Source organism: Paramacrobiotus metropolitanus, unplaced genomic scaffold (genome assembly GCF_019649055.1).
Source record: "Paramacrobiotus metropolitanus isolate TYO unplaced genomic scaffold, Prichtersi_v1.0 Parri_scaffold0000083, whole genome shotgun sequence".
NCBI lineage: Eukaryota > Metazoa > Tardigrada > Eutardigrada > Parachela > Macrobiotidae > Paramacrobiotus > Paramacrobiotus metropolitanus.
This window is the reverse complement of record NW_026570303.1, coordinates 561,811-573,747: the sequence shown is the minus strand read 5'-3', so window position 1 is coordinate 573,747 and position 11,937 is coordinate 561,811. Positions and strand designations below refer to the sequence as shown.

Sequence of the window (11,937 nt, the reverse complement as noted above, 5' to 3'; positions counted from 1 at the left end):
GCGATCACATACAAAACAATGAGCACAGCACCGACAGCCGATGAGGAAGTCAATGGTAATTCAGGCGGTCAGCGGGGTTGGTGAAATGAGTGTTGCAGCTAAAAGCGGAATCACCATTGAGATATTCAAAATGTTTGAGATCGTATTATAGAGCACTATTAGGTGCAAGCAGTTATCGGGTTATAATACAGTTATCGGGTTATAATACTCGTATAATAATGCAGTTGTAAAGGTCATGCAAAGGCATGAACAAGTTGATCAAAAACGTAAAACACTATCGAGCTTGTGTTAGTGTAAAGTTTTGCACTCCTATCCAAAATGTCTGTAAAGCCGTGCCTCAAATGCGAGCAGACAACCACCAACTTGGTGCGCTTTTAGATCTCATCTCCGCCGGGGATCTAACACATGCCCAGATCCCACCTCACTGAACACGGGTAGCTTTAAAAGTTAATGATTATCAAACTTAAAGGGTCGCAGTGGAATATTTAGCACACCTAACGCACAACTAGCATCTGCAGTAAACCATGTCTAAGCACTTTATTCCGCATGTAGTCACCCATAAATCTGACGAAACAGCTTCATCCTTTAATGGATATACCGTTTTTATAGCTCAACATATACATTGCTTAACAGAAAGAATCCAGAAGAGAAAGAAGAAGAGAAAGAAAGAAAGAAAGAGAAAGAATCCACGAGCCTCTATGATCGCGGTTGACAGGAGGTGATGACCGATTGCAAAAGCTTGGATGGGGACACAGGCATCTAAAGTAATATTTGCGCAGTATTTTAGACCTACACTGTGACTGTTTAGAACTTAGACTTATAAAACGTAACAGCTAATATTACAACGTTTTCCGAATATGCCCTTATTATCTGATGCCTATTGCGTAATTAAATTTTTATTAATATGTTTTTTTATTGTCAAAATTCACTGACCTTCTTATCGGCTATATTCATGGTCGAGCACGCTGGTTTTTCTTGTCTGTCCAAACCACAAACCAGAATCGTACTGCCGTCGATATTTAGGAAAGCGTCAACAACAGTGAACCGATTGGTTAATTTGTTGCCAATGTTCAGCTGATGCGCAGCGGAACCGGGAGAACTTGTGAAGATTTTGCTCAGTTGCGTTGGCTCTGCATGTGAATTTCATTATCAGCGCGTAGTGCTCCATAATATACCAAAACTCAAAGGGATTTGTTAGCAAAATAGTGGCTTAGTTCCCAGTAATCTTTGCCCACCACGGTGGAAGCGGATGCGGTGCCGGTAGCTGTGGCGACAGAACAGTCAAATTTGGGTGAACCGTCCACTGGGGTGCAGACGCCTGCTTGATCGAATGACTAAAAAAGCATAAGCATTATACGTAATAAAAAGTTAATACGCACATTACTGCCCCAATAAATCCGTACAATAAATTCAGAATATGATAACTGATAAAGCGCGCCCATAACGGTATTATCAATATACGTTAATAAAGTTAATGGTACTGTATGTCTCGATATTGCAAGGTTTAAAATTGAACTTCTGCCTAATCACAATCAAATTTGTAATACGTGTTCGAACAACTTTGACTTCGGAATTATTTATTCACCATTTCAGTCAGCTTACATTAATAATCCGAAATTCATCCTTTTGACGGCCGTTAGTCAGCTTCCATCTTACAATTGGTCCAGCTGGAGCGGCGACGAAAATCTTGCCAATGGGTACCGGTTTTTCGAGTAGAGATATCTGACCGGTGCCGTCTACACTGACTTTTACGACGCAGTTCCCTGGGAAAAAACCATTACACAGTAATTTTTTTTTTGCGCTGAATGGGTTTTAATTTACCATAGAAAGCATAAATTGGCGAGGTCAAATCGGTGGGATTTCGGCGGATAATCTGTGTTATACGGGACTGACAGATTGGTGCACACGTGTTGGGGATCGAAACAATCGATGCCTTAATACTCTCTTCGATTTCGGCCACATTCTTCCCCATCTCAAACTTCAGTTCACCTCCGCCGAGGGAATATTTCCCCCAGGAGTTAAGAAGTTTCCAGTACTTAGTGCCATTGTCGTCTTTGCACCAACCGACGATACGGATAGAGTGGCGGGTTTGGCGGTTTGACCTCTTCCTCTTGGGTATGTTCACCTCGGTAAGCACCTGCAGTTAACTATACAGTATAACTGCAGCTATTAGGCGATGTATAATACACGCTAGAGCAGTATGTCAACGGCATTGTCATGTCAACTAAAGTTCTTGCATAACTGCAAAATTGCCCATACATGTATTGATTTCAGAAGATATAAATCAATAAAGTATTGTAATTAGATACAAAATTATATATTACTGCACTGTGTCCAGCAAAGGCCTTGTTCGTAGCTGCATTGCCCGCCAAAAATAGTGCTCTGCATGTGCGCATGTGCTGCTAAGTTTCTGTTGAAGTATACGTATGATCCATGATCCATCGTCCTTACGTTGGGTCTGATATCACATATATGCACATGCCGCAACAAAATTAATTTAAGTACCATTAACTTTTATTGACAGCTTCAAGTGGAATGACGTAGAATTACTTTGTAAATTCCGAAGTGTGGTTGTTTGGAAACTTTTAAACTTCAGTAGCTTTACTGTGGGGCGACTATTACCTCTCGGAGAATTTTCTTACCTGCTTTCGGGTTCCATTTATACCAACTTTTGTACAAATATACATAAGCGACAACTGGGCCGTTGACTAAAATGTCTGTTTGTATGCGGAGAACTTGAGCATCAATTCTTTCTTGACTTCGGGCCTCTTGACCAGACGAGATCGCCAGAGGGCTGACGTAGTAACTGTCAACTACGAAAACACAGTCAGACGACAGACGGTGAATACCTTATACCCACTGCCACTTCTGGTAAAAGGTAAACAAACTTGATTAATTATTATTTCTTGTATTGCTGCGTACTGTAAGCGGTGTCTTCGACAACTGTCTTTTTGTCGTACTCTGGATTGGTGCAGGTGGGCGCACACGTTAACTGTAATGGGACGAATGGGTATGGCTGACAACCCTTTTGGCTGTGGTAATTGCCTCCGGTTATATAACCGCGTGTGGCAGCCCAGCGAAAGAAGTCCGACGGATAACCCGCAGTATCACAGCTGCAACCCCAATGGTAGAAATGCTGTGATCATTAATGCGATAATCAATGCCCCGTTTCATGTTGAGAAGATCCCTGTAATGCTGCATTCCTTATTATTATGGAGCAGTACAAAGGATTTGTGACCAGGGATACTATCAAATATCAGTGCTACCGATTTATACGAGTATCGGAGTATGAACACGCTTAACGGTTAGACCACAAATTCTCGTTAAACAAAATTAAAATCAAAGGTACTCACTTATCGTGGCCGCTTTTATTGGCGCGATCGAAACTGCAGCTGGCAATATATGACGCCGATGCGTATGTCTGGCTGGGTTCTTTACCGGCCGCTAATTCGCATATGCAAATCCGGTCGGACAACACGCTGGCGGATGCCACAGCCTAAAACATCACCCTGTGGCACTTTCGTCCGTACCGTATATGAGCTACAACCTCTACAGCTAGCACCTGGACGGATTTCTCACCCAACAACTGCCGCAGTGTGCTTGGTCACGGATATCCGAGATGCTTTTACACTGCGACCATTCCTCCCGGGCATCGAAGCATTCCGGAATCTCACCGACAGCCCGATGACGGTGAGTGGCGATGAATTTCGGCTGCTGCTTTAATTGTTCTGGTGTCAACGGAATTGTTCCGGGTTTCGGATGAAGCGGCTTGTCTGCGCTAGAGGTGCAATTAGCAGGTGAAACCACATGTCGAGAACGACACTTTTTAGACTTTATAGTAAGGTCACAGTTTACAGTCATAAAACTGGAAATGTATTGTCATACACTCACCAAGACGCAGTCAGTAAGAGTAACACCGGGAGCACCCTAGCTTGGGGCTGCATTCTGCATGCACAAAGTTAATAATTTCACACTATATTTGTGACCAAAGTGGGTACCAATACGAGTTCGAGAATACATAGAACGGTTTATTTATATAAATAAACGGAATTTCAGCTCTTTGTTTGTGGTGGTACATAAAACGCTGTGTGGGCAAGAAATTCCAGGGTTTATTTGGAATATCAGCAAAAATCTCACGTGCACTTAAGCAGAATGCTGAAAATGTCTAGCCACTTGGCTTCGCCATGCGGTTTTGTGGGTACTTTAACTGACACGTTTTCATCCTTGGTTTTTTGCTAAGTAGTTTTCTGCTAAGTGTGAAGTATGAAGAACTTTCTCCTAAGTAGTTTTCTCCTAAATATAAAGTATGGACAACTTTCTGCTAAGCAGTTTTCTGCTAAGTAGTTTTCTGCTGTGTATGAAGAACTTCGCAGAGTTATCTGCTAAATAGTTTTCGGCTAAGTATGAAGAACTTTCTGCTAAGTACGATCCGCAAATTCTAACAGTGCAGATGCTTTCCGGAAAGGTAACCGCGAAAGAAAACATGAATGACTGATTTCATGGCTTCTCCGAACTCACGGTTCTTTCATTTCAAAAACTTTAACATTTAGTTTTAATCGCCTATTAAGCAATACTTTGTACTACTAAAATGTATAATATCAATGCAATAATTATCGGTTCACACAGTCAGCACCCATGCCGATTTTGTTGCGAGGTTCACCATGAATTCGTTTTCAGTGTGCACTGGCTTGCACCGCTTCGTGTCCGGACTGTCCATCATATATTCAAGACTTGACAATTTCGGTTCGGGCTCCCTAATTGTTTCAGCTGAAATATTTACTTCCGAGCTGATGTATCGAGAAGACGACGTTCCCTGCTTTTCCGCTTTGACCCGCAGATTATCCACACTTTCGCTGCCTTCTTCACTTCAGTGACCCGGTGGTTCACGCTTTCCATCTGGGCATGCAGGAAAAGCGTTGCCTTACTGAATTGATACGCCAATGATTCTGAATAACTCTAGCCGGCAAGATTCTTCTCCATTTCAGATGTGATGATAGTCATATACACTCCAGTAATACAAGGTGGACGTTCTGGCGATCTGATGAACCGAGCAGGCACAATCTTCGCCCTCAGATCCATTGCCGACGATGCTTTGTATTCCTTCGGCTTTGTTGTCCGGTTGCAGTTGTTCGTCTGGCGAAGTCTTGTTGGTCCCCATCACCATGCCTTCGGTGAACTTATCCGCGCCTGTTTTATTAAACATCAGGAAGCCGAAAACCCGTTCGACTAGCCCATCCACAAGTGTTCGTTCCGTAAATTCGACACAACACATAATTGTGACAATATCTCGTGCAATTTCCTTAAGATCCTGTTCATAGACGTACGCATCACCAATGGCGCCGCAGATGGCAGTGAATATGGTAGAACACAGTGCGTCCTAAAATCAATATTGGCAAAGACTACGCGTTTCGGGCGGCTGAAACTGAAAGACAACACCAAAGGTCGAGCAAACTCCTCAGCTTGATCTTTCAGGGAATCGGCGATCATGGTGCAGTGTTGTGGCGTGCGGCACTTAATACGCCCGGGTACCATAGTCGGCGGTGTACTGCCCATGGGAGTCCATTTGTCTTCCACGCGCCGTCCTTCCGGTATGGGTAGGTCGAACTGAGTCGAAGAACGGAGGACGTCATCGGGAGAATACTAGGAAGTTTGCTTGGCTTGCCTTGTCGTGACGTACCCGGAAGCAGGCGTGTCTCGTACAGTACGTACCGCCATGTTTAACTGAACATGCAAACTGTAGTTTAGAATACTTATGTGATAGTGTACAGTAATTATAATATGAGTTGTGTATATTCGTCGTCATACTAAAGGTACGCATATGCCTCAGTACGCTAATTCCACCAGAGTTGATTTCTCATTGATGTTGACATCCTTGTCTGAATCTTGGAATCTGGGCTGTTAAGAATCTGGGCTGTGAATGTTGTTATCATGCAGTACTGTCTGGTGGTATCATATTATTCATACCACGAACGGTAGCAGTATCATTTGCCATACGTTTGCTTCACACCTTATCAAATGTTTCTCGCAAGATTCGGTGACGCTAAGGGTGAATTCACAATACTCACAATCCTGTAACGGCCCCCTGCTAAAACATGAAACTATTTATGTACCACTAACTGGTTGTCACTACTCGTATACAGCATATAGTTATAGAAGCAAATCAAGTTATGGTTATGGTGTGAGATGCATTAATCGTCATTTCGTATGGCTGTGCTGAGAATGCACCTTCGGTGCTCGATTCTTCCGGATGTACGCAAACAAATTAAGGAAATCTTGTCTTACGGCTGTCTGTATTCTGCTCCCACCAAGAAGAAAAATACATGTGTACCTAGAATCGACAATTTGTTTCATCGCACTTGGTAGAAACTGCGCAATATTGACTATAATTATAGGGAGGGGCCAACGTACGGGATTTGCAGCGTAAGCCAGCAGCCGGGCTGTTTTTGAATACAGCATCTTTATCTCCCGTCCTGGAAAATGTGTCATCAGAATTGGTGGCGGGAGTGTGCAAATGCGCTGTACCACACAAAGGAAATGCATAGTGTTCTGACAATACCAAGTCGTCGCTGTAATGTCGCCTGCTGGCGGTTATAAATCTCCTCATCATCCAGATGCAATCTTTTTCGTCGAAATAATAGAAACAGGAAAATAGTACTGTAGACAATGCCCAAGACGGCTTCCGGAAGATATGTGCCAAAAATTGGTAAAATGCTGACGGTCGAATATGGATACGCAACAATCCGCAGTTGCCGGATGGCAGCATTCCGTGCACTCATTCCGGCATGACGTCCATCATTGGTAAACTTATTGAAAAAGCCACGGCCCAAACACAGAGCAATACCAAAAGTGAAATCCGGGGAGTCTAGAATTTTGTATAATAATGGTGCAGGACAATGGCGACAAAGCGGTTGATTGACAACGCCACTGCCGTCCAGTTGGCGTCGACGATGATAAGCAGTGTGACAACATCAACCACTGCACATGCGTATGGGAATTTTGTTTGACTTTGCGTTAGGAATATGGGAATGCTGGTTAACGGCATGATCGCTACACAGAAAACAAAATCTAGTGTTAAAGTATGGGCTACCAGTATCCGGAACCGTTCCATAATTTGCGCAGTCGGTACATTGCGATCACATAAGACAATGAGCACAGCCCCGACGCAGCCGATTAAGAACTGAATGGTAATCCAGGCGGTCTGCTCGGTTGGTGAAACGATTGCTGCAACTAAACGCGGAATCGCCACCGAAATATTCGAAATGTTCGACATCATGTTTTAGAGAAGCGTAACTTCAAGTAGTTATCTCGTTAAAATAATGCACTTTCGTAAAGGTCATACAAAGACATCTACAACTTAACCGAAAATGTGCAACATTATTGAGTTTGTATCACTGTAGAGTAATCTTATGCTTAACGGTATGTCTGCAATGACCTTTATTTTATAATGCAAAGCAAAATCACTACGGACCAAATGCAAGTGATCTGGGATACGACTCGATGATAGTCCAATATTTACTAATTTATACAGTAGATTTGTATTTCAAAGGAAATGGAAGAATAATCTAGAACATTCGCACTATAAATGTCGAACACAGTAATTCGACAACCTTGTTTACGCCGCTCAACCGAAGGTGCAGCTACCGTAGTTTAGTATACAGAACAATGTTCCGGAAATAGAATCCGGTTCTACGGCAAGAAATTTTTTGACGTGCTTTGGACATCGTCGGAGCACAACACGCCGTCTTTAGAACGGCATGTTTCAGTATATACTTATGGAGCCCCTTTTTATGTACATTTTCACGTCTAAAATATATGGTCTACGGAACTACAAGTATATTATGGCTTTTTGAAACTCAAGAAACACCCATCCAAAGGCATTTTCACGTCTAAAATATATGGTCTACGGAACTACAAGTATATTATGGCTTTTTGAAACTCAAGAAACACCCATCCAAAGGACATCTTTTGGATGAAAAGGCATGGGCGCTTTTTTTCGAATAGAACCGAGGAAGGAAAGAAATCTTATTATGGAAGGAAATGTGATTCGGTTGTCCATACTATCTGACGCTTGTTTATAAGTGATCAACTAAAAACAATAATTAGGAACAAACATCTGAAACGTAGAACATCGCTCCGGTCGCGAAATCAATACGCATGCGAATGCTGCACGTAGCAGTTCATGAGGAAAGGCAGTTTACCCAGGCGTAAAAGAAAACGGCAAAACTCATAATTATGGTCTCACTCAAAAAACAGCAAAAGCACGAAAAATTCAGGATTCTGTATTTTGTTTTAACGGCTGATTTGCTAACTGTACCGATACGTTTACACAAGCAATTTTGCAGTGTTATGGACACGCACCACAGTGCATTAAAAAATGATAATTAATTGACCAGCAGTCACCAGTTTCGGTGATTTAATGGAAGAACAATAATCAGCTGTAGTTAAATGCTATTACAACATAGGTGTCTGTACAAGATGTACATCCTGTAAATATTTTTTACGCAACGTTAATATACGCGAGTAATATGCTAAATACTTAATTATTATTAGAGACTGACTGATGTACATCTTGTAGTATATTCATCTTTAGTTGAGGAATGATCATTTTTAGCATAATATTACTAAACTATGTAGTTAACCAAGTTAAGTAATATTATGCCTGTAGTTATGGTATAATACGGGTGTCACTTTATTGCAATTTTAAACCACGAAAAGTTGTACGAGTTCAGTGAATTATGCAGCATTCGTGCTTCGAGTATTCGAACATACATATCTGCAAAATAAGCTAAATAACTGCATGATTAATAATTTCGAAGTTTAGCGTATGCTGGCCATGCGCCGCTGCATGCGTGTCACTGTGTCAAAAAATTTTGTCAGGTCTTGCAAAAAATGAAAATTAATAGCTTTTACTTCAGGCTAAGCTTTATATCACTGCATTAAGGTGTCCGTGCTACACCTAAAAAACAGCTTGCAACACGTTTACGATATTTTGGCATCGCACACTGTTTACACTGCATTCTTAAAAAAATAAACGTAATATCAGCAAAGCAACTTTTCAAAAAATAATTCATGGTATTGGCAGCATATATGCGCAGTAAAGGTACTTGTACTACAGAGTACTAATTAACTCACGGGTCTCGCTGCCGTTGGGTGGTACAATAATCACTTTTTGACAGGTGAAATTAATGGTCCTTGTTTTTGCTTTTTTCTTTTTAACTGACAACAGTGCAACGTTAACGGTTATTGCTCTCGGTACGTGCCCAGCACGTGAAGCCAAATTTTGTAAAGTGTGTGCCTTACATTAGCTAATTTGCTGTAATTATCTGTACGAAGGTTAAATTTCTGGTGAACTGTAATGGGTGAAAAACACGCAAGGAATAAAAAAAGACCAGCCTACTACATAGAAAGCATTGAAAATGGACTTTGATATTATCCTACATGAAGTGGGAGAATTTGGGCGCTATCAGATATTGTTGCTGGTCTTCATCATCATACCAGCATGTATACCCGGTGGAATGCACAGCTTTTCCCAGGTAACATCCATTTATTCTTGCTTTATTTCAATAGTAAATACGCTAAAACAGCAATTGTAATGTTTTGCTAAACTTGAGATGTCGTTTGTCAGTTGTTCCTAGTGGCAACGCCTGCTCATTCCTGCCGCATTCCAGTCAACGCCACGCAACAGAATACTTCCATCTTTATTCCCCGTTTAGTATCGAGCAACAGCCAGTGTCAAATGTACGACCTGGATTACAGCAACGAATCACTGCTGCAGTCATTCACGCCGTCTAACACCACTCCAGTTACCGGGTGTAAGTATGGGTGGGACTACGACCGCTCGGTGTACTTGTCATCTACCGTTACTGAATGGGATCTTGTCTGCTCGCATGCCTACCTCCCTACATTATCGCTCTCGGTGCACACCTTCGGCAGTCTTTGTGGCTCGTTGCTACTCGGGTACATCGGAGATCGGTTCGGGCGGAAAACTGCGTACTACATCGCCATCACGCTGCAGCTAGCGAGCGGAGTGGCCACCGCCTTCGCGCCAAACTTCCTGGTTTTCTGCGTCATCCGCTTCGTTAACGGGTTGACCACCATTCCGGTGTGGATCTTCCCGTTGATCATGGGGCTGGAGCTGATCGGACCGAGTCGACGCGCGCCGGTTGGAATTACCATGTCGCTGATCTATACGCTGGGTGTGCTGTCGCTTGGTGGGATTGCTTATTTCATCCGAGACGGGGTGACCTTACAGCTGACGGTGACACTGTCATTTTCGTTTTTAATCTTTTGGTGGTGGTTGCTGCCGGAATCTCCTCGGTGGCTGATGTCACAAGGCCGGTTTGAGGATATGGTGACCATTGTCAAGCAAGTCGCACGATGGAACCGTAAACAATTGACCGAAGAGCAGATCAACGTATGGCGGGGTGCATATGAAACCGAACGCAAAGCCGCATCATTGGATGCTGATAAGGTAGTCCGCTACAGTCCGCTCGATCTATTCCGTACTCCGAACCTCCGCATGAAAACCATTCTCATGATATTCAATTCATTCAGCAACAACCTCGTTTATAATGGCCTGAATTTTTTCGTTCCGCAGCTGGGGGACAACGAACACATGAGCTTCCTTTGGAGCTCCATTGTAGAGGTTCCCTCGTATTTTATACTGTACTTCACACTGGATCGCTTCGGTCGCAAGATGACTATTATGTCCACAATGTGCATTGGTGGAATGTTGAGCTTGCTAGCGGCTGTCACTGTCACCTTCGTGAACCATACTCCCATGATGGTGCTGGTGTTGGGTGCAAAATTCTGCATCAACTTGTCCTTCTTCATAGTGGACCTGATGGTCTCGGAATTGATCCCAACAGTAGTGCGCGGCGAGGGTGCGACGCTGACTCAGACGGTGTCGGCGATTGGTTTGTGCATTAGTCCTGCAATTAGCTACTGGGGACAACAGAACCAGATGGGTCCGCTGTTGTTATTCGGAGTGTTGGCGCTGGCGGGAGGGGCGGTTATTTTGCGGCTGCCGGAGACCGCCAATGTGAAGCTGCCGGATACCTTGCAGGAAGGGGAGGAGTTCGGAAAACACACTGCTTGGAGGGAAACGGTTAAATTATGCTGCCGCCAGTCCTCGCCTCATGAAAGTCCGGAGAGTGCCAACCCTGTGCCTTCTCCTGAACACGCTACCCTGTTGTCTTAATTATCTTCATAACCAAACATACAGCATGTAGGGCAGACTTTGGAAATGTTTGTATAATCTGAATTCATATTTTTCTTATCATTGTTTATCTGCCCATAATCATAAAGTTTTTCACCGGTAAAAATATCTGAACTATGCCGAAGGGTAATGCTGTTAATAACTTGACAAAGCCATAATAGCCATTCACACAAAGTAATTACAAATAGGAGGAGGAACTCGTAAATAATTTTTTGTGTGCTGTTTTTGTTTCTTTGAAGCCCTCAAGCTTACCGTGAAAACCCGCTTAAGAACGACTTTGAATCCTTGGCAGAGTCTGGAGAGTGTTTCAGTCTGATTCGGTTGGGCAGAACCGTAGCAGATCTCTTTAGTTGAGAACTTGAGATCCGATATCTTGTGGATTAAGTTCCGGACTTTGCTTATATTCAACGACCGGGATACAAACGTGACACGGTTATCGCTAATCACAAAAGAAGTATCGCCTACCTGTATGCGCTGGTGTCATAGAATATAATTTATAAAAAAACCAGCTACAATGCTGCCTGTACTTACATGAATATTCTTTCATCTGTTGGTAATTCATTAAATACTGCACAGCTTGCACATAGTCCGAATGTACGAGTATCAGACTATCCGTATCAGTTACTGCCTTTAAATAAGCTTGCTAGGCGTAGTGATATTTATTTGGAAATTCTGATCTCGTAAGATCTTTCAAAAAATGAAAAATTTAAATTTCAAAT

At 42.7% G+C, this 11,937-nt stretch overlaps 2 protein-coding genes across 2 annotated transcripts; one reads left to right on the top strand and one right to left on the bottom strand.

Annotated features, from left to right (window-relative positions):
• Nucleotides 1-1,181: 1,181 nt before the first annotated feature.
• On the bottom strand, nucleotides 1,182-3,991 carry LOC129595871 (gut-specific cysteine proteinase-like). Its single transcript, XM_055493002.1, has 7 exons — nucleotides 3,892-3,991; nucleotides 3,580-3,778; nucleotides 3,354-3,496; nucleotides 2,923-3,113; nucleotides 2,643-2,813; nucleotides 1,657-1,763; nucleotides 1,182-1,334 (listed from the first exon to the last, which is right to left on the bottom strand). The coding sequence occupies exons 1-7, from the start codon at nucleotides 3,942-3,944 to the stop codon at nucleotides 1,182-1,184; spliced, it is 1,017 nt and encodes a 338-aa protein (XP_055348977.1). The 5' UTR covers nucleotides 3,945-3,991.
• Nucleotides 3,992-9,162: 5,171 nt separating this feature from the next.
• Nucleotides 9,163-11,487, top strand: LOC129595849 (beta-alanine transporter-like). The gene is made up of 2 exons (XM_055492980.1): nucleotides 9,163-9,533; nucleotides 9,626-11,487. The coding sequence occupies exons 1-2, from the start codon at nucleotides 9,417-9,419 to the stop codon at nucleotides 11,198-11,200; spliced, it is 1,692 nt and encodes a 563-aa protein (XP_055348955.1). The 5' UTR covers nucleotides 9,163-9,416; the 3' UTR covers nucleotides 11,201-11,487.
• Nucleotides 11,488-11,937: the final 450 nt, after the last annotated feature.

Coding starts and splice junctions, on each gene's coding strand:
- LOC129595871 (XM_055493002.1), bottom strand. CDS start 3,944: ATGCAGCCCCAAGCTAGGGTGCTCCCGGTGTTACTCTTACTGACTGCG. Junction 3,114..3,353: donor AATAAAAGCGGCCACGATAA/GTGAGTACCTTT, acceptor TTGGGGTTGCAG/CTGTGATACTGCGGGTTATC. Junction 1,764..2,642: donor TAAATGGAACCCGAAAGCAG/GTAAGAAAATTC, acceptor GTTTTTTCCCAG/GGAACTGCGTCGTAAAAGTC.
- LOC129595849 (XM_055492980.1), top strand. CDS start 9,417: ATGGACTTTGATATTATCCTACATGAAGTGGGAGAATTTGGGCGCTAT. Junction 9,534..9,625: donor GAATGCACAGCTTTTCCCAG/GTAACATCCATT, acceptor GTCGTTTGTCAG/TTGTTCCTAGTGGCAACGCC.